This window comes from Mandrillus leucophaeus, unplaced genomic scaffold (assembly GCF_000951045.1).
Source record: "Mandrillus leucophaeus isolate KB7577 unplaced genomic scaffold, Mleu.le_1.0 Scaffold504, whole genome shotgun sequence".
Taxonomy (NCBI): domain Eukaryota; kingdom Metazoa; phylum Chordata; class Mammalia; order Primates; family Cercopithecidae; genus Mandrillus; species Mandrillus leucophaeus.
The window spans coordinates 1,736,311-1,761,509 of record NW_012105410.1 but is presented as its reverse complement, the minus strand read 5'-3'; the positions used below and the strand labels follow the sequence as shown (position 1 = coordinate 1,761,509).

The 25,199-nt window shown below is 52.3% G+C and overlaps 1 protein-coding gene across 8 annotated transcripts in view; it reads left to right on the top strand.

The window, feature by feature from the left end:
• Nucleotides 1-16,254, top strand: part of P2RY6 (pyrimidinergic receptor P2Y, G-protein coupled, 6) — a 33,875-nt gene extending 17,621 nt beyond the window's left edge. For 4 of the 8 annotated variants that reach the window (XM_011996219.1, XM_011996217.1, XM_011996220.1 and 1 more), the window contains 2 exons: nucleotides 13,365-13,450; nucleotides 14,139-15,458. In XM_011996219.1, the coding sequence (XP_011851609.1) occupies nucleotides 14,173-15,159 (987 nt within the window). In that variant the 5' untranslated portion in view covers nucleotides 13,365-13,450; nucleotides 14,139-14,172 and the 3' untranslated portion in view covers nucleotides 15,160-15,458. Of the gene's footprint in view, nucleotides 1-7,044; nucleotides 7,075-10,407; nucleotides 10,547-13,364; nucleotides 13,453-14,138 lie in introns of those variants that run through there. The other 4 variants (XM_011996223.1, XM_011996222.1, XM_011996221.1 and 1 more) reach the window with 4 other exon arrangements.
• Nucleotides 16,255-25,199: the final 8,945 nt, after the last annotated feature.

Here is a 25,199-nt window from a genome sequence, read left to right as displayed (position 1 = left end):
GTCCAGAGAGGTGCCTGCACATTGTGAGACTCCTTGTAAATGCATGGCGAATGAATGAATGAATGGAGAAGGGAGGGAGGGAGAAAGGAAGGGAGCAAGGCTTGCAAGGGAGGTCATTTCTCATGAGTTTGGCTGATCTATGATAAAATTATGGGCGATAATAGAAGCCCCACTGAGCAAATACTTACTGTGCACCAGATATTGGGCTAGGTGATCTAGATCCACTATTTCATTTGAGCCCCCAGTGATGCTGTGACTGTTGATGGTATTTGTACTCTGAGGCTCAGAGAGGTAAAATCACAGCTCATAAGCTGTGGAGTCAGGACGGGAACCCCCATATCTGTTGGGTGCCAAACTTTGCAGAGGGAACAGTGATGGGTGACAGAGGGGTACAAATGCTGGAATTGAGCATTTGGATCTAATTCCATGGTCTGGGGCTTGAAGAACTCTGGGTTTTCTGGGGAGCTCTGAGGACATACCTGTTCCAGGAGGGAATCCTCACATTTTGTGTCCCCAGGGGCAGTGCCAGGGAGTAATCTGGGGAGCCGTGTACCCCCACCCTCACCTGCTCCATAAGCAATGACCCCTCCTATTCTGTGACAGAAACCATTGATGTTTTCTCAAACCAGTGTCATGAGCCATGCAAAGGTATCATCCCAACCAGTCACCTCCCTAATCCCCTGCTAAACAGACGTCCTGGAGGTGCCCCTGCCAGCCCTGATCCCCACCCACCTTCCAGGCAGAGTCCAGGCCCTCTCCTGGAAGCCAGAGAGGTGGCTCTCCTCCCCAAGCCCTGCACCAGCCCTGAGTGGTACTCAGGGATGTCAAGCCCAGTCACCCTCAGTGGCCTGTTTTCTCCCCAAGGCCTGTGTTGTCAAGATCACTTTGGAGATTTCCTTGTGGTTGGAGCTCAGGCAGTCGATCGCTCCTTGGTTCCATCTTGCCAACCTCACCCAGAAGACAGAGTACCCACTGCTCTTCCCGGAGCTGGGCCCAAAGGCTCCTTGCTCTGCCCTGGGCCTGACTGTAAGGGGGTGAGAAATGGGTACAGGGAGGAAGTAGAGGCAGGGCTTGTGGGTGACTCTTCCAGAAGCTTGATTGTGCAGGGAGGAAGAGGAACAGACGGAGAGGCACGAGAGGTCAAGGAAGACATTTTGCTCAGACGAGAGAGAGAGACTGGGGAGTGGAGAGTGTTTGGGCGGAGGGGAAGGAACAAGCAGATGCAGCACGGGGAGGGTGCTGAAGAGGGGGCAGGAGGCGGTACCTGGGGTCCCGCGGGGCTGTGGAGGGGTGAGGAGAGAAGGTGCAGACAGGGGGTTTATTTGGGCAGTGGAAAACTGAAGGCAGCCCCTCTGAAAGCCTGTCTGCTCTGAAGGAGGAGTTGAGGGCTGGTAGGGTTGAGGGTATGGGACTGACAAGAAAGATGGGGCCAAGGCTTAGAAGAGAGAGGAGAGAGGATGCCCTAGGACAGACAGAAGTTTGGGGACCCAGCCAAGTGGGGCAGTGACAGGGTCTGCAGGGCCTTAGGCACTCAACTGAGTCATGTCCTCCAGCTCTACTCAGCCCCACGGTGCAGGACGGAGCAGTCTGGTGGCACCATGAATGAAGGACACGAATTGATTGGTTGTGTTCATGGGAATCCTGGGTCCTGGGAGGGAGGCCTAGGCTGGCAAGGGAAGGGAAAGAAGCCAGAAAGATTCTGGGCCGGGGCCCCAGTGCAGAGGGAGTGATCCTGTGCAGGGAGGTGAGACTGCCAGAGAAAAACCTCAGACGGGGCAGGAGGGAGATGCAGGCTGCCCAGCCCTGCCAGGCCAAGTCTTATTCACCCCTCTCAGCTGGGACTGTTCACAGCCCAAATCTCACACACACAGCCAGGCAAAAGCAGCCCCAGGGCTGGCTTAAAGGCCTTTGGTGCTCACATTTAATCTCTATTTGCTCCCAATCCCCAATAAACACATACTCTTTTTTTTTTTTTTTTTTTTTTTTTTTTGAGACGGAGTCTCACTCTGTCGCCCAGGCTGGAGTGCAGTGGCCGGATCTCTGCTCACTGCAAGCTCCGCCTCCCGAGTTTACGCCATTCTCCTGCCTCAGCCTCCCGAGTAGCTGGGACTACAGGCGCCCGCCACCTCGCCCGGCTATTTTTTTGCACTTTTTAGTAGAGACGGGGTTTCACCATGTTAGCCAGGATGGTCTCGATCTCCTGACCTCGTGATCCACCCATCTCGGCCTCCCAAAGTGCTGAGATTACAGGCGTGAGCCACCGCGCCCGGCCAAAACACATACTCTTAAGTACAAACTACAGCTTGGTATATGAACAGCCTCAAGCAAAGTCCCCCGTGCAGCCAGTCCTCTCTGTGTAGACATAATTGAACCACCTCTGGAATTTATTTGTTCATTCACTCAATAAATATTTATTGAGCACCTACTATATGCCAGACACTGTCCTAAGTATATGCAGCAGTGAAAAAAACACGAAAACCCCTGCCCTGGTGGAGTTTATGTTCCAGTCAGGAGAGAGAGACAATAACCAATAAATAAGTAGAACAGTGTATTAAAAGATTTTAAATGCTAAGGAGAAAAATATAGCAGAGAAGGGGCATAGGAATCACACCTGTGCATGTGCTGGGTAGGAGATTATAATTTTAGCTTGGAGTGGTAGGAGAAGGTCCCATGGAGAAGGTGTCATTTAAGTGACCTCCTGAGGGGGTCTGTCCTGCATCCTTTTTTTGAAACAGGGGCTCGCTCTGTAGTCCAGGCTGGAATGCAGTGGTGTGATCATAGCTCACTGCAGCCTCGACCTCCCAGGCTCAAGCGATTTTCCCACCTCAGCCTCCCAAGTAGCTGGGGTTACAGGCACACACCAACACACCCAGTTAATTTTTAAACATTTTTTGGTAGAGACAGGCTTTCTCTATGTTGCCCAGCCTGGTCTCGAACTTCTGGGCTCAAGTGATCCTCCCGCCTTGGCCTCCCAAAGTGCTTAGATTCCAGGTGTGAGCCACCGCACCCAGCCTGTCCTGTGTTCTTCATGCACACTCCACAGCGGGAGCCACCTGTTGCCTGCTGACCTCCTACATTGCACTTTGAATGAGATAGTTGCCCCTGACTTGATCTCTTCCTCCCAGGCCACCCCTCAGACACCCACAAAGCCCTCTTCTTCCCACACTGGACTGGCCAGAAATGGGCCAGTTTGAGGGTGAAGATTTGGGGTTTGGAGGCAGGCAGTTCAGCTGATTGGAAGATCACTGACGGATTGGTGGCCCTGGCAAGTAACTAAGCTGTTGGGGGCTTAGTTTCCTCCTCCCAAAAGAAGAGACCATGCCCCCTCTACAGGCCCCAGGCAGGCAATGAAACAGGACAGAGGGTAGCAAAGGGTTTTGTCTTCAGGTTTGAAAACAGTCACAGACCACAGCCTCATCTTTGAGGATCCACCACTAGGTCTCCTGGGGCCTGGACATGTGCCTGAAATTGCCTGGTGAGAATGAAAACCAATAGATGGATGGTCTTGGGACAATCTCTGCAGGGTGTCCTGGGGCAGCCAAGCTCTATGGCCCCAGGGGCAAGCTGGACCGGTGTGGGAGAGCAGTCACTAGGGACAGATCTCGGGGCTTGGTGTGACAAAGCATATCTCCCAGTGAGCTTTCTCAAGGTGGAATGCAGTGGCCTAGGAAAGGAGTGAGCTCTCTGTAATGGGAAGTATGCAGGCAGGGGCCAAATAAGCCCAATCAGGAAGGCTTCAGAGAGCCCCCTTCCCTGGGGGGATGGTGGGGAGACCTCTGGGTCGGATGACCTTAAGGCCTCCCTAGCTTTGACTGTTTGGAACTCAGAGGCCTGTCATTGACCCCTGGGTCCAGCTGGATGTCTTATCACTGCCAGGTGGGCTCAGGCCCTAGGAAGAGCTAGGGACGATCAGAGCAGGAATCAAGCCAGGGGCTGCCTTTCACGGGAGGGGAGGAGTTCCTTGAGGCTCTCCCTCCACAGCCAAACCTTACCTGTACGAGTTGTGGACAAAACTGCCTACCTTCGAGCCTCAGGGTCTGCCTGGGAAATGGGCAGGATCATAACCCACAATAGCCACTTGGCAGGGTTGGTGGCCTGCCTTTCCTGAGGTGGGGACTGGGGGACCCAAGTAGTCTCAGAGGTGCTACTCCTGAACCCATTACCTTCATTCTGCTTGACAAATCTCCACATCAGCCAAAACAAAGATTTAAAAAAAAAAAAAAAAAAAAAATGGAACCAGGCAGCACCAAGGACAGAGCCCCGGGACTCATCTTTATAGACTGGATCCAATCATCCAACATTTCCCAGTGCCTCTTGGGAGCCAAAGCCTGTACTCCTCTCTGAGGCCCCAGAGGCAAAGCAGACCTTGTCCCCAGTTCCTAGCACAGTTAGAGAAGGAAAGGGAGGGAGTCTGACACTGCCCCTTTGGCTGGTCTTCTCTGCCCTGACCCCTGACCTCCATTTCTTTGTCCTTTCTTAGGCTACTCTTCCTGAGGATCAGGGTGTCATGGTGGGTTTATAGTGCACTTTGGGCAAGTTCCTAACCTCACTGGCCTCAGTTTTCCCATAGGGAAATGCCACCTCTCTTCCTGGGCACAAGGTGCAGATCTACAGGCAGGACTCCTAGTTTCATGTGACAGAATCCGAGGTTAAATGGATTGAGGCAAAAAGGGAGTTTATCAGCTCATGACACCAAAGGTAAAACCTCAGGCACAGCTGAAACCAGGCACTCAGTGCTGTTCTCAGGAAACGATGCATCCCTGTCTATCATCTCTGCCATTCCCTGGCTTTCTATGTGGACAGTCTTCTCCCTGGTGGCAGTATCTCCATCGCCCAGGACAGTGCCTGGAACTTAGTTCACTTGGCTCCAGCAGCTCCTGCCTCGCTTTCTACTAGCTTTGCAAATGCTGTGAAAGACCTGTCTCCTTCCCGATGCCCCAGTAAAAGCACCAGAATTGACTCTGAGGCATGCAATGAAGATCACTCCTCCACCCCGAGCCAGTTACAGGCCTGAGGGGCTCACTCTTCTCTCATTGGCAGGCTTCAATCACAGACCCATCACTCCCAGATCCCCAAGACTCTAGATGGGAGAAGGAGGATCCCCTAAAGGAAAATCAGAGGGCAGGGTCGTCATCATAAGAGCGGATCTGGGAACTGAGTGGGAAGAAGCTACAGAGGGGCTGAACAATGACTGCTAGGCTGGCCAGGTGGCTGGACCTGGGCCATCTGTTCCCCCACAGACTGAAGCCTGGTTATCTGGGAGGATGGGCAGATCCTTAAGGCACTAACTGAGGCCATCAGCCAACTGTGCTACTTGCAGCTAAGCAGCAGGTTCCTTCTTGAAGGGAGAACCACGTAGCCTCTCCCACAAGGAGACAAACAAATGGGATGGCCTGGTGGTCCAAGCAAGGCACAGAGAGCCTCTCCAACTATCTCCAGGGGAGAGTTTTTTAGGAGACCCTGGGGATCTCCTAGAGCACTGGGTGGAAGGTGCGGTGGCCCTATAGGCGTGGACTTATAACGGCTGGGCACCACAGGCCGTCCCTCTACTCACTGGGGGCTGCCCTGTCACAGCTGCTCCCTGGGCCTCTGTGCTATCCACAGTTCCTCAGTCTCAGGGCTGCCCTTGACCTCTCAGCCTTGTGCCCACTGGGGCCGTGTGATCTCTAACCCTCTTCATTCACATTCCCAAGAAAGAACCTCTTGCTAACTTTGCGATGCCTCAGTCACCTCATTTGTAAAGTGTAAACAGTAGTTTTGAAGAGTGAATGAGACAAGGCACATTAAGCATTTTGCACAATGCTTGGTTCATCATCAGTGCTCAATTAATACATGTGTCCAGGTTGTGGTGGGGCTTCTGGGTGCACTCTTGGGCAGCTGGGGCCCCTCATACATAGTGGGGTCTTGGGAGATGTAAGTTCCATCTTTGCTAAGCTTGAAGAGGCTGGAGAGAAACCAAAGGAAGCAGCCCCAACCCCCAAATTCCCCAAAGCTGCAGCTTCCTCTTCCTTTCACTGAAAATGGCTGTTTCAGTTTTAGATTTAATTCCTGTTGAGCGGGAAGTGAGAAGGGGAAGTGGGAAAGGAGAAGAGAAATCAGAGTCCCTGCCTTCCATGTTCTCTTCTGCCAGGTTTGTCATTCTGGAGCCAGCCAGATGCCACAGGTAGGACCAGAACTCCTCCAGGTGAGAGGACTATGCTTCCCGCCCTCTGTCGTCTGGGTGCCAGGGAGGCACTTGCATTAGGAACCTGGCCTCAAGCTGGCCTCAGGTGGGCTCCAGGGCAACCCTGCCTCAGGCTAGAGGCAGTTCCAGAGTCAGGATTGGGTTGATGACTGGGGCACAGAGGGTATAGTGACTCTGTATGGTAGGTAGGCACCATAAGTAGCCCTGTTTACTCAGACTCAGAGAGGGTAGGTGGCTTACCCTAGGTCACACAGCAATTTGGTGGTCAATCCCAGCCTGTCTGACTCCTTAGGGGAAGGAAGCTAACTCTTGACCCTTGGCATCCTGTGCCCTTGCTGCTAACTCACTGGTCAGGGGCCCAGCAAGGGGGTTTCCAGGCCTTTATTTCCCAGCAGGCAGGCAGGCCAAGGTTAGGAAGCCTCTTCCACATCCAGCTTGGTCTGAGCTGGTTCCTGCCTGAGCTGGCTGGCAGACAGTGACTCAGGCTTCCAGCTCCTGCCTCTGGCCAACAGATCCCCTCATCCCTGCTAGATATGAAGGCCTCAGGGGATGGGGGAGGCTCTGGGGTCACGTAAAGTTTATCCTGAGACCATAGGATCTAAGCAGCCTGAAGGGCTGGGCCCCTTGTCATTTCTTCCTATGTCCATACTGAATTGCTCCTGCTCTAGAACTGACACCATGGTTGTTACCCCAACTGAAAAAAGGAAACTGGAAGAGGCCGTCCCTGCTGTGAGGTGAGGGGCTGCCGTGTTTTGCCAAAGGTGTACCTGGGGTGGAGATGGGTGGTGGATGCCCGGGGCCAGGGCCTCTACCTCAGACAGATAAGGCTTGGTGCTGACCCTGTTGTCCTTGCCATGTCCCCAGTGGCTCCTGTGACCACACTGACCAGGGTGAGGACCTGAGAATGAGAGCTTGAGCTCATCTGGGGAGGGTGAGTGGAAGGAAGGTTGGGGAGTGGGTCAAGAGGAAATGAGACCGGAAACCCAGTCCGGAGGCTGCTCAGTGCCAGCCCTGAGGGGAGGCCCCCTACTGTGGTCAGACCAGCCTTGCCCTCACCCCTCCCTGGCTGTGTGACAGAGTGGGGCTGGCTGTCCGCTGGTGCCATCTCATGGCTACAGGGTCTCAATGCAGGAAAGACCCAACTCCCCTGAGAATCCCCTGGTTTGAGCATCTGAGCTCCAACTTAGGGGGAACAATGAAGAAGGGGGCCTTAGAGTCAAGAAGAACGTACTGAAATGCCACCTGGCTGGGATAGCTTGGAAAACTCACTGGCCCTTCCTGAGTCTTAGTTTCTTCATATGTAAAGGGGAGGGAATAATCCACCCCCCACCAAATTGCCCAGGACTGCAGATAAAACATCTGGCACAGAATAGGCATTTAAGAAACAACACTGGCCAGACACGGTGGCTCACGCCTGTAATCCCAGCACTTTGGGAGGCTGAGGCAGGTGAATTACCTGAGGTCAGGAGTTCAAGACCAGCCTAACCAACATGGAGAAACCCCATCTCTACTAAAAGTACAAAATTAGCCTGGTATGGTAGCACATGCCTGTACATCCCAGCTACTTGAAAGGCTGAGGCAGGAGAATCACTTGAACCTGGGAGGTAGAGGTTGCAGTGAGCCAAGATGGTGCCATTGTACTCCAACCTGGGCAACAAGAGTGAAACTCCATCTCAAGAAAAAAGAAAAGAAAAGAAAAAGAAAGAAGAAAGAAAGAGAGAGAGAGAGAGAGAGAGAGAGAAAGGAAGGAAGGAAGGAAGGAAGGGAGGGAGGGAGGGAGGGAGGGAGGGAGAGAGGAAGGAAGGAAGGAAAAGAAAGAGGGAGAGAGACTGGCCGTGGCCGGGCATAGTAGTGCATGCCTGTAATCCCAATACTTTGGGAGGCCAAGGAGGGAGGATCTCTGCCAAAAGAAGGCTCCACGTTGGAGGTTTCGTGATGGGCCAGCCCCTCTCAGGCATCTCATCTGAAGCCCCCTCTTTGCAGAGCTCATCCATTGCTCTAGCTTTTATATTTATTAATTTCTCACAGAGGTTAAGCTCATTCCCCACTTCTGTGCCTTTGCCCACAGTGGACCTCCTGCCTGTGATGCCCTCTTCAGCCTTGTTATGAGTCCAGGTCCCTCTGGTCCTTTAGTGCCCAGCAGCGGACATGCTTTCTCCATGAGCTTTACAGGTTACTCCCTCCCAGGTGCACCCATGACCCCTCAGACCTGAGTGCTCCCTCCCAGGCCCCGTCCCCTCCTCTAGGCCTAGCCAGGTCCATGGGCAAAGCTAAGGCCCAGTGAGAGCAGGGCAGTTCCTTGGCTCCGATTCAGTCATCCTTAAATTCTTTGAAGTCCCAAGCCCTAGGATGCTGTAGTTCCAAGGTCCTGAGAGCCCTCAAACCTAGACTCTGTTAGGAAGGCAAAGAACTAAAATGCCAGTGGGTAATGGGTATTCAGTGGTTGTTGAGGTGCCAGGCCAGTCCTCTTGTATGCCCTTGAACCCCTGAGAAGAGGGTGGGGAAGGGGCAGCTGGCCTTAGTTTCTTTCTCCATCTGTCAAGTGGGACCCCATGAGCCTTTTCTTCCCCTCTGAGGTTAGTCCAAGTGCCCTTATCTGAGCGGAGCAGTGGGATTAGGGGTCTCCAGATCTGCACGTCTGGGCGGATAAGACATGATAGGGACAGCTTTGTGTTTCCCATCCATCCAGGTTGCAGGGACTGAGACCACTTAGGCTTCTTACCCAAGCCCTGCCCTGCCCTGCCTTGGGGACAACACCTCCCAGGAGCCCTCAGATCTGTTCCCATTCCTGGGACAGTGACCCAGCCTGCTGGGAGTGGCTGTGGGAGGTTGTCCCAAGGACCCAGCAAAGGACTGGCTGCTGAGCTGAAGGCCATCTTGCTCTCCTGGGCCACAGCACAGGTCAAATCCAACCAGGAGGTCCACACTCAGCTGGCAGAAGTGACCTCTTAGCACAGGCCTAAGCAAGCAGTAGGTGCTCAATCTGTGCACAACTGACCAAGTGTTTATCAGAAGTTCAAACCTGATTTTTCTCAGTGTGATCCAAACTTTGGGTTCCCACTCTGTTCCTCAATCCCCTTGCCTGTAAAAATGGCTTTGGGGTGAGATCAGTGCCTTTAAGGGCACCTTCAGCTCTGATGCTCTAGGCTCTAAGAGTCTCCTCTGCACCTCCCAGGGTAGAAGATGAGCCGCCCTGAGTGGCACTTTATCCTCCCAGCACACTGGTGGTCAGTATGACCATATTCTACCCAGGAGGCTCAGAGAAGGGAAGGGGCTTATCTAGTCAGTGATTGGGGGCAAAGGTGGAGTAAGAACCTGGGCCTCAAACTCCCAGGGCAGCATTCTTTCCCCACACAATCCTCCCCTGCCACCCGCCTTGCTACCTCAGCTGCTCCAAATCAAAGCCTACCTCCTCCAGGTCGCCCTCTTGGAATGCTGCTTCCCACTCTGGATCTGGCCTCCCCAGGACAATGAGGAGCCACATCTCCTGCTCTGGTCTCCTAACAGCTCTGAGGCCAGTTTGGTGGTGAGGAGGGGATGGGGAGGATGTGGCACAGGCAACTGGGTCCTCAGGGGCATCACATCTATCTCCACAGCCCATGTCCATCACTCCTTATGCACCCTGCACCTGCTGTGTGGAAGAAGCAGTCGCTGTGAAATGGGGGAACGTAGGAGGATCTGGTGACACATAGTAGGTACTCGATAAATGTGTGTGGAGAAAAGGAGAAGAGGGAAGGAGGGAGGGAGAAGGGGGCTGAGTAAGTATGTACATAAGTGGATTGCCACATGGAGGGATGGGTAGATGGCCATGTTGGTGAGTGACCTATTGAATGAGGGAAGGAAGGCTAGATGGGGGAGTGAATGGCTGGGAGGAGGAATGGACACCCCGTGGCTCTGAGTGTTATAGCTAAAGGAGGAGCCACGAGCTCTCTAATCACTGCCCTACCCATTTGACAGCTGCGAAGACTGAGAGACGGCTGAGCAGAAAGAAAATTGCTGGTTCTATGGGGCTGACAGCCTCTGGTTCTCCCCTACCCCTCCTCCTCTGCCCCATCCCCCTCTTTCCCCTGCTGGGGTAGAGGAGTGTTCCGGGAAGGACGCCTTTTTTCCACCTCCTTGCTCCTCTAAGCCCAGTTTCCGCCAGGCGCTAGGCGTGGTGTGGGGGATGGCAGGGAGCCGGTGGCCCCCACAGAGACTCTTTTAGTCAGAGACAGTCCTGCCAGGAAACAGAGGAAGCTGCTCACCCTGTCAGATGAGCTGCAGCCTAGCTGAGGGCAGGAGAGTGGGGAGCCTCAGGTCTGGCTTCCCTTTGCCCCAACACACTTGGGACCACCAGCGTGCTGCAGGGACAGGAGGCTGCCTGTGAGTGTCAGTGCATCTTGGGGCCATGGACCAGTGCAGGGGTTGTGGGGGGTGGGGGGCGGGTGGACACAAGGAACTGTGACTTTGGGCAGGAAGGCTGGGTTCAGCATTGACTTAAAGGAGGCCCACAGAGTTAGGAGGCCCAGAGGAAGGGATTCCACCCAGCTGGGGGGATAAAAAAAGGAAGAAGCAAGGTGAGATCTGGAGCTAGATAGATACTTAGGGTTTTGATAAATGGAGATTAGTTGGATGGCACTTTGTGTGAAGGGAACAGTGGAGATGGGGAGGCTGGAGAGGGAGTCTGGCTCTCTGGCTGCCACTGGCTATGTGGGAGTCTCCACGTCTTGGGAATGTGTGACGAAAGAGGAAGGGGCAAGGGCAGAGTGGCCCTGGTGTACTTCAGATAGGGCTGGAGGGCTTGGCAGGGGTCTTGAATGTCAGGAAAAGGGTTTGGGCCTTTCCCCCAAAGGGCAGAGGAATGGAGAGAAGGATGTAGTCAGAGCCACTTGTTAGCAAGCCCCCCGCACCATGGGCAGAGTCCAGCCCAGGAAGAGGCTGGGGTCTGGTCTGGTCCAGAACTTAGGACCCAAGAGCTAGTGACAGATGTCAGCGCCAAGGTCAGCTGCTGCCTGGAGGTGGGAGCCAAGAGCACCCTCCTTGAGGCCAGCCCCTGCCAGGAACTGGGACAACAGCTCAGCTCTCCTAGGTCCTCAGAAAATAGACAAAGGAGCCGGGGTGATGGTCAGGCCTCTTTCCTGACACAGCCCTGAAGGTTTTCCCAGACAGCTGTGCACTGGATCCCCTCCTGCAGCCCTCTGCCTCCTTCCAAGAGGGAGGGGAGGGGGTCCCAGGAGGATCGGTCTCACCAGGGTGTGCGAGTGGCAGACTGCTGTCCCCACTCATCTGAGACAGAGGGCTGTCCCTGGGGGTGGGATCTGAGGGTGAAGGCCTCCCAAAGGAAGGTTGAGGGATGCAGCACCCCTCTAACATGTTCTCCTCCTCACCACAACCCTCTTCCCTTGCAGACTGGTCTCCTCAGACCCTGTGTGAGGAGAGGGGTCAGGGAGGGGCAGAGGCTGCGTCTCAAAGGCCAGCCCCACGGAACCAGCAGTTTTCTTTTTCCTCAGATTTCTTTGTCAGACCCTGTGTGAGAGGAGATTGGTCTGCAAGAACAGAGGGTTATGGTGAGGAGGGGAACACGGTAGAGGGGTGCTGTGTCCCTCAACCTTCCTCCTCACCCGGAGTGTCCTCCCACCCTTCTCCACCCATGGAAATCCTGGTCAACCACCCAGGCCTTGCTCTGTCTTTCATTCTGCTCTGAAAAGTCTCTTCCACCAGGTGGTTCACACTGGTCTCCTCCATCAGACTAGCATATCTGTATCTGTATCCCCGTATCTCCATGTCCACCTATACACTATGCCGTCATGTATCTAGCTGGTAGAGAGGACTCAGTGAATCCCTGTCATGTGGAAACAAGAGAATGAACATGTGAATGAGAATGGCCCGAACCAATGAATGAAGAGATGAGCGGACGTTCTTTGCCTGTGCTCATCCTGGCTTCATGGCTATGCTGTGGGGGGCTGCTATGTTTCTTCCTCTGGTCTCCTCGTCGTTCCTACCTTGTCCTAGCTGGGCACCCAGCACTCCTAGCATACGGTCTAAAGCCCCACAAAGAATCTTTGGTAACTGAGGGTGACATGGGAGGTGGGCTGCAGACAGAGAATCCAACATTATCATTTTGCCCAGAATTGGGGTAAAATAGCTTCACCAAAATGAAATTGTAAGTTGGGAAGAATGTATTTTTCTCTAATATAACTTTTTTAAATCCCATAACCTTACTTAGTAGGTATATTAAGAACAGAAAACACTTGGCCCCATGCCAGGCACTGATCTTCACAACAATCTTATAAGGCAGGTACTATCTCATCTCATTTACAGATGGGGAATCTGGAGGACAGAGGTTAACTAGTATGCCCGAGACCACATAGCTCATCCGTGGCATAGCTGGGACTTGAACCTAAGCATCTGGACCAGAGTCCATATACTTTGCCTGAACCCTTTACCACCCACTGAGTCCATTTGCAGGACTTCATATTTTTTCTGGGCCTCAATTTTTCCCATCTGTAAAATGGGAAAAGAGGAGGATTAGATTCATTATCTCAAAGGCCCATTGGATTTTAGTTGTAAATTTTCTCTAGACACCAGTAATATGGCAATGTCAGTTTAGAGGTGAGTGTCTAGCAGTCAGACTTACCCCATCAGGGAACCCCTTAGGGTATTTGTGCTGCTGGCTCTCCCAAAACCCAGCCCGAAAGAATGAGAGGAGGGACAAGATGTAGCATGGCATTTATTGAGCACTACTGAATGTCATCACCACACATTTCACTGATGAGGACGCTGGCCACATCACTTATGAGGACACTGTGACATGACCTGTTTCACACAGCACGTAAGTGGGGGAGCAACATTTAAACCCAGGCCTGCCTAACTCTGAAGTTGGTCATGTAAACTCTACATCCCATGTCTGTGGGCTACACTAAGCTGCCTTTTCTGGACTGGGCAGTTGGGTTCTGGTTCTGACTCTGCTCTGACTTACGAAGAAAGGAGCAGTCCCCGCCCCTCACTGTGCCTGGATTTCCATCTCTGTAAAGTAAACAGATGACTTGGTCCCTCACCCATCCGCCTTCAGGGACGTTGTTTTCACTCTGGGCACTAGCAGGCGCTGTGTTGTCAGAGGCTCTGCCAAACCTGCCTTTGTAGCCTCAAGTGGAACCAGGCCTTGGGGAACTGGGTATCACCTCCTTCCCCTATTTTACAGATAACAAGACCTCTGCCAGAAGAACCATGGCTTTGAAAGGTGGAGTTCAGGCTGAGGAGATGGGTGCGGTCCTCAGTGAGCCCCTGGTGTGTGGACCCTTCATACTGGTTAACTAAGAGTTATCAGGGCCCTTTCTGCCCCACACCCTGGACTAAGACCAGAGAGACACCGGACTTGGCCCCTCTCCTCAGGCAGGTCCCAGTCTGTGAGAGACATGCGGATCCACCATGACCAGAGTCTCCACACCCCAGGGAGCCCCTGGCAGCCCTGCACAGCATGATTTAGTGCTTCTAACCTCTTGACATCCCTGAGAGGCAGGCGCCACATTCCCCCTTTTCTTAGGTGAAATGAAATCATCACCTCAAAGTCACATAGCAAATACATAACAGAGTTGGGATTCAAACCCAAGTCCATCAATCTCCACTAACAGAGAAAGAAACATATGATCAGGGCTTTGAAGAATGAATAGAAGTTCACTTGGAAGGCTGAAGGAAAAAAAAAAATATATATATATATATATACACACACACACATATATACATACACACACACACACACAAAATGAATCAGATTGTTCCCAAGCGTGAGCTTTATTGTATCACAAATTTTCTCGAAGTGAGGGCTCTGTGGGGCTTCATGGGGTGGTTAGAGTAGCAGAGTTGACAAAGTTGGTGCCCTCACTGTTCAGACACAGAGATCAGGGCCTGAGGAGGGGCAGGGCCTGCTGGGTGGTGAGTGAGCATGTCACTGACAGGCTGTGTATTGCTTTCCCAGCCTCCCTGAATATAGGAAACTCACCTGAGCAGCCATGGAGTGGGACAATGGCACAGGACAGGCTCTGGGCTTGCCACCCACCACCTGTGTCTACCGCGAGAACTTCAAGCGACTGCTGCTGCCACCTGTGTATTCGGTGGTGCTGGCGGCTGGCCTGCCGCTGAACGTCTGTGTCATTACCCAGATCTGCACGTCCCGCCGGGCCCTGACTCGCACAGCTGTGTATACCCTAAACCTCGCCCTGGCCGACCTATTGTATGCCTGCTCCCTGCCCCTGCTCATCTACAACTATGCCCAAGGTGACCACTGGCCCTTTGGCGACTTCACCTGCCGCCTGGTCCGCTTCCTCTTCTACGCCAATCTGCATGGCAGCATCCTCTTCCTCACCTGCATCAGCTTCCAGCGCTACCTGGGCATCTGCCACCCGCTGGCCCCCTGGCACAAACGTGGGGGCCGCCGGGCCGCCTGGCTAGTGTGTGTAGCCGTGTGGCTGGCTGTGACAACCCAGTCCCTGCCCACAGCCGTCTTTGCTGCCACAGGCATCCAGCGTAACCGCACCGTCTGCTATGACCTCAGCCCGCCTGCCCTGGCCACCCGCTATATGCCCTATGGCATGGCTCTCACTGTCATCGGCTTCCTGCTGCCCTTTGCTGCCCTGCTGGCCTGCTACTGTCTCCTGGCCCGCCGCTTGTGCCGCCAGGATGGCCCAGCAGAGCCTGTGGCCCAGGAGCGGCGTGGCAAGGCAGCCCGCATGGCGGTGGTGGTGGCCGCTGCCTTTGCCATCAGCTTCCTGCCTTTCCACATCACCAAGACAGCCTACCTGGCAGTGCGCTCAACGCCAGGCGTCCCCTGCCCTGTGTTGGAGGCCTTTGCAGCGGCCTATAAAGGCACACGGCCGTTCGCCAGCGCCAACAGCGTGCTGGACCCCATCCTCTTCTACTTCACCCAGAAGAAGTTCCGCCGACGACCACATGAGCTCCTACAGAAACTCACAGCCAAATGGCAGAGGCAGGGTCGCTAAGTCCTCCAGGGCCTGGGCAGCTTTCATGTTTGCCATTGTGTCCAGGGCACCAGGAGCCCCACCAACCCCAAACCATGCAGAGAATTAGAGCTCAGCTCAGCTGGGCATGGAGTAAGGTCCCTCACAGGACCCAGAAGCTCACCAAAAACTATTTCTTCAGCCCCTTCTCTGGCCCAGGCCCTGTGGGCATGGAGATGGACAGACCTGGGCCTGGCACTTGAGAGGTCCTAGTCAGCCATAGAGAGCTGGGGAAACCACATTAAGGTGCTCACAAAAATACAGTGTGACGTGTACTATCATCAAGGGGTATGTTCCATGCTTTGAGTCACCAATGAAGCGGGTGAGGGAAGATGAGAGTGGGAAGTGAGAGCTTCTGGGAAGGGGCATTTGAGCTGGGTTTTGGGGGATGACTATGAGCTCTCTGTAGAGGAGTGATATTCCATTTATTTAGCAAGCCTTTACTGACACCTTGTGCTCAGGCTTGGGTTGGTTCTGGGGCCCTAGAAGAACCCGTCCTAGCCCTGGTCCATACAGGTTCCCAACTGCTGGAAGTACAGACTGGCACAGCAACATTAGGGTTGTGACAGAGGGAAGCATGGCTGCAGGGAGGGGGTACACAGAGGGTGTCCATGACCCAGTCCGAAGAGTCAGGAAGGAGCTCTCTGAGGAGTGAGCATCTGAGCCAGATGTCAAGGGCTGAGTGGAAACTTGGCAAGCAGAAGTGGGGAACACTTTAGTGCAACCCAGGAATGCTCCATACATATCCAGCTGGGCCAGCCTTGTGCTGGGATCTGCCCTGGGCAGACAGGCAGGGGGCCGGAGCAGAGGGCACATGGCCTTGCAAGTGTGAAAGCCGAGAAAATGGGAGCTGTGCCTCAGCCAGCCTCCAGACAAGGGCAAGAGTTGGCCAGATGCTCCAGGCAGTGGGAGGCCAATGGAGGGAGTAATCAGGGGAAGTTTCTTAGAAGAGGCAGGGGGCCAAGTGCAGTGGCTCATGCCTGTAAACTAAGCAATTTGGGAGGCCGAGGAAGGAGGAATGCTTGAGCCCTGGAGTTTGAGACCAGCCTGGGCAACACAGTAAGACCCTGTTTCTACCAAAAAAAAATTTAAAATAGCCTGGTGTGGTGGTGTCTGACTGTAGTACTAACTACTCAGGAGGCTGAGGTGCTGAGTTCAAAGTTACAGTGAGCTAGGATCACACCAGTGCATTCCAGCCTGAGCGACAGATGGAGACCCTGTCTCTAAAAAAATTAAAATAAATCGGGAGTGGTGGCTCATGTCTGTAATCCCAGTACTTTGGGAGGCTAAGGCAGGTGGATCACTTGAGGTCAGGAGTTTGAGAACAGCCTGGCCAACACAGTGAAACCCTGTCTCTACCGAAAATACAAAAATTAGCTGGGCGTGGTGGCTGGTGCCTGTAATTCCAGCTACTTGGGAGGCTGAGGCAAGAGAATCACTTGAACCTGGGAGGCAGAGGTTGCCGTGAACTGAGATCGCATCACTGCATTCCAGCCTGGGCGATGGAGTGAGACCCTGTCTCAAAAAAAAACAAACAAAAAAAAAAAACAAGAAAAAAAAAAAAAGAAAAGAAGGGATCAGCTTGAGCCAGGAGGAATTCAAAAAGCAGAGAGTGAAGCAGCTCTGGAGCTACTCCCAGTAGAAGGCATGGGGTGATGTGTACAAAACCCAGAGTTAGAAATGAGCTGAGGGGCCGGGCGTGGTAGCTCATACCTGTAATCCCAGCAGTTTGGGAGGCCAAGGCAGGCAGATCACTTGAGGTCAGGAGTTTGAGACCAGCCTGTCCAACATGGCAAAACCTCATCTTTACTAAAAAATACAAAAATTAGCTGGGCGTAGTGGCAGGCGCCTATAGTCCCAGCTACACCAGAGGCTGAGGCACAGGAATCACTTGAACCTGGGAGGTGGAGGTTGTGGTGAACTGTGATTGCACCACTGCACTCCAGTCTGGATAACAAAGCAAGACTCTGTCTCAGAAAAGAAAAGAAAAGAAAAGAAAAGAAAAGAAAAGAAAAGATTGCCTGTAAAGCAACAGTGAGTTTCAATTAAATGGGGGATAGGTGGGGTGGGGTGGGACCTGGGTGTGTGGAAGGGGGTGGCCAGGAAAACAGCTGGGTAGGGCCAGAGCATTCAAGGCTAGGATGAGCCCCAGATCCACCTCTCCTTCATCCACCTCTTCAAGTGTGGCTCTTTCAACCTTAGGGTATCCTCTGTACCTGGGGTACCTCCACCAGGCCCCTAAGTGAGGGGAAACAGTTGTTCAACATTGCTTCACTCTAAATGGAGGAGCCAGCAGCTTGAGAGCCTCAGGGCCACCAGGAGGCTGCTACATGGAGGTCCCACCACTGGAAGCCTACTGATCGGTCTCATGACAGACTGTTCCTGCCATGTTCCACTCCTGCCCTCTCAGGCCCATCATTCTGACCTGTGGGTACCCGGAGAGCTGCCTTGAGGCCATCTCATAAGGAGGCATGTCAAACACAGATCCAAGCCTTAAAAAGCCTTGGAAAGGCATCTTTACTGAAGGTCCCTGGAGGAAGCAGCAAAGGGGAATGGTAGCACACAAGACCCCACACCCAGCCAGGCACGGTGGCTCATATCTGTAATCGTAACACTTTGGGAGACCAAGGCAGGTGAATCATGAAGTCAGGAGATCGAGACCATCCTGTCCAACATGGTGAAACCCCATCTCTACTAAAAACACAAAAATTAGCTGGGTGTGGTGGCGGGTGCCTGTAGTCCCAGCTACTTGGGAGGCTGAGGCAGAAGAATTGCTAGAACCCAGGAGGCGGAGACTGCAGTGAGCCAAGATTGCACTACTGTACTCCAGCCTGGGGACAGAGTGAGACTCCATCTCAAAAAAAAAAAGACCCCACACCCTCCACCAAATCCTCTTCCCCTCTGAGAACCACCCCTCAGCTACTCCTTTGCAGCCCTCAGCTACTCCTTTGCAACTCCTTTGCAACTCCTCATTCTTTGCCATTCTTTCCCATTTCTCCTCCCCATCACTTCTCCTCCAGTCCTTGTGCCCTCCTCCCAGATCCGTTTTTCTTATGTAGAACAATCTAGCCTGCCCTTGGCTGCTGGTGCACCACGCAGAACCTGTTAGCCAAGAACTACCCCTGGCTAACAGTCTTCCTTTTAGAAGGCAGAGCAGGGACTGTTACTATACAAGGACTGTATAACTTATGCAATATTTTTATTTTAGCCCTGCCTAGTCCCCAAGGCAGCTGGGCAATGGGGTCATTCAGAAAGGGGCATTGGAGGAGTTAAACACCATGGCAATTGGTGTTGCAGCTGGCTGAAGAAGTGGGAAAACCAGCTCCAACCCACCATGGGAGGCCATTCAAAGTGTCCTTGCTGGAGAGGCAGACCATTTGGACAGAAGGAACTTTGACTTGTGACCACAGTGAGACCGATGTATGTTAGAAGACAGAGGCTGGTTTTTATTCCCTGTACGGTGCCCCACCGTGCCAAGCAGGACATATACGACCCACCTTGCATCTAGCTTCGAGTCTGAGACCAGTCTTCTCAACTGCCTGGGATGGGGGCTAGGGGAGAGTGAGAGCAAGGGGAGGGGACAGGGCCTCTGCTCATAGCCCACCTGAGCCCCTGTAGGGAGTCCCAGATGACTGTCCCAGCTGACCTCCGAGAGCTGTGACCCTTTGCTTACTCTTCCAGGAGTCGAAATTGTGACCCACAGGTAAATTCCAAGCTTCCCTTTGTGAGGCCGAATAGCATGGAAGGTGCAGACTCCAGAGCCAGACCATCCGGGTATATGTCCTGGCTCTACCATTTACTAGCTCTGTTATGCTGGGCAAGTCATTTATTTATTTATTTATTTATTTATTTATTTATTTATTTATTAGTTTTTTCTTTTTTTTTTTTTTTGAGACAGAGTCTTGCTCTGTCACCAGGCTGGAGTGCAGTTGTGCGATCTTGGCTCACTGAAACCTCTGCCTCCTGGGTTCAAGCGATTCCCCTGCCTCAGTCTCCCGAGTAGCTGGGACTACAGGCGCGTGCCACCACGCCTGACTAATTTTTTGTATTTTAGTAGAGATGGGGTTTCACCGTGTTGGCCAGGATGGTCTCTATCTTCTGACCTCGTGGTTTGCCAGCCTCGGCCTCCCAAAGTGCTGAGATTACAGGCATGAGCCACCACGCCCGGCCTATTTTTTATTTTTACTTTTTTGAGACGGAGTTGTGCTCTTGTTGTCCAGGCTGGAGTGCAATAGCGCAATCTCAGGTCACTGCAAAACTCCACTTCCTGAGTTCAAGCAATTCTCCTGCCTCAGCCTCCTGAGTAGCTGGGATTACAGCCACGTGCCACCATGCCCAGCTAATTTTTATATTTTAGTAGAGATGGGGTTTCACCATGTTGATCAGGATGGTCTCGAACTCCTGACCTCAGGTGATCTGCCTGCCTTGGCCTCCCAAAGTGCTGGGATTACAGGCGTGAGCCACCGCATCCGGCCTGGGCAAGTTATTTCACCTCTTTGTGTCTCATCTTCATTATTATTCCCATAACATTATTTATTTGGGTTCCACCCTGGGATGGTAAACCTTAGGTGCAGGCCAGGCAGTGACCTGGACAGAGGGTGGGGCCAGGGTCTAGGCTGGAGTGGGAGCTAGGAATCAACAAAGTCTAGGGACACTGGGAAGGCTACTTAGAAAAGATGCAGAGCCTGGGGAATGGTCAACCCCAAAGTAGCTTGAGCTCGAGTGGGTGGGTGGGCTTCGTGAAAGAAAGAGTGGGAAGAGGGGAGGAGTTCTGGGAACTCCAAGATTAGGGAGCTGAGGAGAAGGAGCCAGAGATGTGGAGGGCAGGAGCCCAGGAGTCTCTGAATGATGGTGGTATGAGGGGAGAGTGGAGTTGGGTGAGTGAGAGGCTTGAGGGAAGGAAGTGGGGGTAGTAAGCAGAGAAGAGAAGAGGGAGGAAGATTCCAAGAAAGGCCAGGCCCAGGGATGGAGCTTCCAGGACAAAGTTGTTGCTGAGAGTTGGCTGGTGGCAGTTGGGGGCAGACAACCGGGGTGGGGTAGGGGTGAGGAGGTAGGAGCAAGGATTGGGAAGCTAGAAAGTCAGGAATCAGTGACTGTCTTGGGGAAATTTCCATTCCAAACGGGAAAAGCCCAGGAGCATCTGATCTGTCCTAGCAATGGACACAGCTGGCCTCTTCCTCCCTCATTCATTTGTTCAATGAATATTGACTCTGTGTTTCTGAGATAAGCTCAGGTTCCGGCTCTAATCTTGGGAAAGAATCCAAGGGGTTTGGGATGCAGACAAGGAAACAGTTCATCCAGCAAACAGTCCTTACTGGGCACCTCCTATATGCCAAGTATCACGCTGGGCCCTCATAGAGCTCCTAGTCTGATGGAGGAGACAGGTAATAATGAAACACATACATACCTGGATCATTACAGCTGGGGAGGAGAGTGCAGATCATAAAGAGGACCCATGCGAGGAGGGTATCACTAGGGAGATGATGAGCTCCTGGAATGGTCCATGGCCAAGAAATGCTAAATACCAGAGGGGCCCTGACCTAGCTGAGGGGCAGAAAAGGTTTCTAAGTGAGGCCCAGAACCTCCGAAGACCTCAGAAGGTATTAGCTCAGTGCAGAAGGGCTGCAACAGAGTCTGTGACTTTGACCAAGCACCTTCACTCCTCTGAGCCTCTGTTTCCTTACCTGTAAAATACTAGACCTTCCTAAGCCACCAGGGGTACCGAGGGATAGAAAAGTTAGAGCAGAAATTTCATAAAGTACTAAACATACTATAACCCAATAGAAAAATGAGCAAGAGGCACAAATAGGCACTTCATATAAAAGGAAACACAAGGGCGGGCACGGTAGCTCATGCCTGTAATCCTAGCACTTTGGGAGGCTGAGGCAGGCGGATCACAAGGTCAGGAGTTTGAGACCAGCCTGACCAACATGGTGAAACCTTGCCTTTACTAAAATATAAAAATTAGCTGGGCGTGGTGGCATGTGCCTGTAATCCCAGTTACTTGGGAGGCTGAGGCAGGAGAATTGCTTGAACCTGGGAGGCAGAGATTGTGATGAGCCAAGATTGCACTCCAGCTTGGGCAACAAGAGAGAAACTCTGTCTCAAAAAAAAAAAAAAAAAAAAAAACACAGATGATTAAAAAACATAGAAGAGAAATTAGATCCCAGCTTGACAATGCCTCCTAATGTTGATCAATTGCCTGCCCTGTGCTCAAGCACTTCTGTCCATGTGTACCTGGAGTCATGCACAATGCTCAGCAAACACCTGGAAACACCAAAATGTGCATCAGCAAGACACTGGATCAATACACTGTGATATATTCACACATTGAAATAGTCCACATGGCCAGAATGGACTATAGAGGCATGCAACAGTATGGGTAAATCTTAGCAGTATAATATTAAGAAAAAAGAAGTCCCAACAAATTATGTAAAGCAAGATGCCTTTTTTTTTGGGGGGGGGGACACAGTCTTGCTCTGTTGCTCAGGCTGCAGTGCAGTGGTGTGGTCTTGGCTTACTGCAAACTCCGCCTCCTGGGTTCAAGCGATTCTCCTGCCTCAGCCTCCCAAGAAGCTGTGATTACAGGCATGCACCACCATACCCTGCTAATTTTTGTATTTTTAATAGAGACTGGGTTTCACCATGTTGGCCAGGCTGGTCTTGAACTCCTGGCCTCAAGCAATCCACCCACCTCAGCCTCCCAAAGTGCTGGGATTACAGGCGTGACCCACCACGTCCAACAGGATGCCCTTTTTATAAAGTTAAGAACAACTAAAATGAAAAGATATAGTTTGAAGGAATATGTAGATACAATAAAACCACATAAAAAGGAAAGCAAGAGAATGGTGAACACAGGATTTGAGATGATGATTTTCTACGTGGTGGGGCAGCAGGAGGATGGGGGCAGAAGAACTATATAATGAGATGTGAATTATTTTAAAGGTCCTAGTTGTATTGTTTTGTTTTTTGGCAAAAGCCAGTTGAATAACTGATGAGAATGTAGTGTGATCTAAATATTATAAAGAATTTAATCCTGTGTGCTTATGGTCTAATTATATAGGAAAGGGGGCAATCTCAGATAGTTTCTATTTGACTTTGCAATGGAGTCAGAAGAGTCAGATTTCCCCGTAAGACAGCTCCTTCATGGAGCTATTGCATCTTGTCCCCGCACTCATCCTTTCTCTCCCTCTTAAGTACAGTTGCTCCTTGATTTACTATAGGGTTACATCCCAATAAACCCACTGAAAATATCATAAGTCAAAAAGGCATGTAATACACCTAGCCTACCAAACATCAGAGCTTAGCCTAACCCACCTGAAACAGGCCCAGAACACTTCCATAGCCTAGAGTTGGGCAAAAATCATCTAACACAAAGCCTATTTTACAATAAAATGCTGAATATCTCATGTAATTTATTGAATATTTTACTGAAAGTGAAAAACAGAATGATTGTATGTGTGCTCAAAGTATGGACATACATAGCTTTTGCATCATTATAAAGTCAAAAGTCATTAAGTTGAAACATCATGATCTGGGGACTATCTGTACCCGAAGCCCACCAAAGCCCATCATTGGCCATGACCTGTGACCTTCAAAACCTTCCCATCTTGATTTCTCCAAGGGATTCCATGGTCCTCACCTCGCTAGATCACCATCACTCACTGGGTAAATGGGCTATTGTTTTCATTACCCTTTCATAGGTGAGGAGCCTGGGGCCCAGAGGAAAGGGGGTGACCTGCAGAAGGTGAGCCAGCATAGGGTTTCTCTCTCCACTCTGGTGCCCAGTGCTCCCAGCCCCCTATCAGATGAATCATCTTGGGGCTAAAAATTGCTGTACATAATTACCCAGCACCATAAAAATTCCAGATCCCTTCTGTTCAAGGAAGATAACTTTGTCTTATCCTGGATCATAAGGAGCTGGGGGTGGGAGGATTCATGAAGCCCTGGAAGCAATCAAGCCACTCTCAGATTGGGTGAGCTTTCTTTGGACAGAGACCCAGTCTAGATCCTTAAACACCCTGCCTCCCCACCAAGGGGATTCCTGAGCCAAAGGCCCAAGCCAGCTCACCTCAAGGCCAAGCCACAAGACTCTGGGAGCCCGTGACCTAAACCTCCACTCCTCTCTATCCACTTGCCCATCTGTGATATGGAATAAGGGTTTCTGTCCCAGAAGTGACAGGGAGGTGGAAAAGTACAAATTTCAGATGGTAGGAGTCATCATTATGGGGGGAGAGAGTGACTCCTGGGATGACTCCTGTCTCCCACCCCTCCCCAACTCACCCCACAGCACACACCAAAACTTGCCCCAAAGAGTAGAAAGAAAATACTAAAGATGGTGAGAGTCTGACGTCAAATGCCAGAGCCAGAGAGGGCACTTTTGGGAAACCTGACCCACTCCTCACTTTTCAGACACAGGCAAGTGCAGGGATTTACCCAAGGTCACAGAATAAGTCAGAACAGAGAGGCACAGGCCGGCAGGGCTCTCTTTTATCAATTTCCTAGAGAAAAGGGAGAGATTTACTCCTTGGCCCCCTCCAGGCAGAGCTGAGATGAGGTTGAGGTGAGGGACTCCCTGAGGTGAGAGGAAGTGCTTTCTTGCTACAGAGATATTCCACAACTCAAGAGGCTGCCCAGAGAATGGAGAGTGACCTCTTCATCCTGTGGGGTATATGAGTAGCAAGTAGGTTCTGGGGTCCCAGCTGAGTCCTCCCTCTCTCATTCGGTAGTCAGGCAATCCCTGGGTGTCTACCATCCTTTCCTATCTTCCTGCCTGACTCTCTTCTCTGAGCCCCATCTCCCAGCCTAGTCTGGCCCAGCTACAGTCTCCTTGGCTGGACCCAGTGGCAGTGGGATTGGCTGGGTAATGCCGACTGCTGACCTAACTATGTGTCCCTGGGGCCTTGCTAGTGGGGGTTGGAGGGGACAGGGCAGTCTGATTAGGCCTGAAGAAGGCTGGGCAGCACTGGAGGGGCATGGGTCAGACCAGGTTATCCTCTCTTCCTGGGGAAAGCGAGGTCAGGCCCAAGGAGGAGAAGGAGGAGACTGGGGGCTCAAAGGAGCGAGAACCTCCTTCATCAGAATTTGGGGGTGCATCTCAGAGCTGGCTGGAGGAGCATGGTGTGTGAAGACCCTAAAATCTGAATTTTAGCAGGAGCTGCTATTTCCTGACTTGCATAGTGGTCAAAGTTACTTCTCCTTCACGGCCCACAGAGAAGGGGTAATAATATTTGTCCCCAAGGGTGGTTTGTGGATTTAAAAAAATAAGTTAAATAATATTGCCCATACATCATAGGTACCGGATACATTTTCATTCGTTCGCTCATTCGTTAGTTGGGCCGGGAGGATGAATGGGATCTAGAGGCAGGTGGGAATGGGGAAGGGGATGATGTCCCAATACCCAGAACAATGTGAGACTCAGACGGAAGCAGAGGCCGGAGGGGAGCTCAAGAGAGGGATCAGGGTGACGCCAGAGAAACAATCTACACTTCCCCTACCAGGAAGGTGGAGCAGCTGCGGATAAGAGTATAGGTTTGGCAGTGGGAAGTCGAGAGCGTTCCCGTCGAAGCTCCTTTTGTGTGTAAGGCCTAAGAAAGGGCAGTGCGCTTTGCGAAGGTCTGAAAAAGACTAAGGGGATTAGGTAACGACTGAAAGGAAGTGTTCCCAGCTCTCGGTTTTTTGGGGATGGGTGCTGCTTTATCCGTCCAGGACTCCATGCGCTGAGAAAATCACGCCGCGAGAGGGCGCAAGAGCCGCGTACTCCGGAGCGAGAAGAAAAGGGGCTCGGGGATCCAGGCGGAGAGTCCAGGAGAAGAGCCGCCAGACGGCTGGGGCAGGTGGGAGGCGTGAGAGCCGGAAAAGTAGGGGCGGTCGTGAAGGGTGGGGCTTCTGGATCAGCGCTGGGCTGGTTAGGGGCCTGTCGGAGCCGGACAGGCGGCTGGGAGGTGGGATGGGCGGGGCGTTTGGGAGCGAGATGGGGGGACAAGGGCGTGGCTGCAGCCGAATTCGCCCCAGAGGGCGGG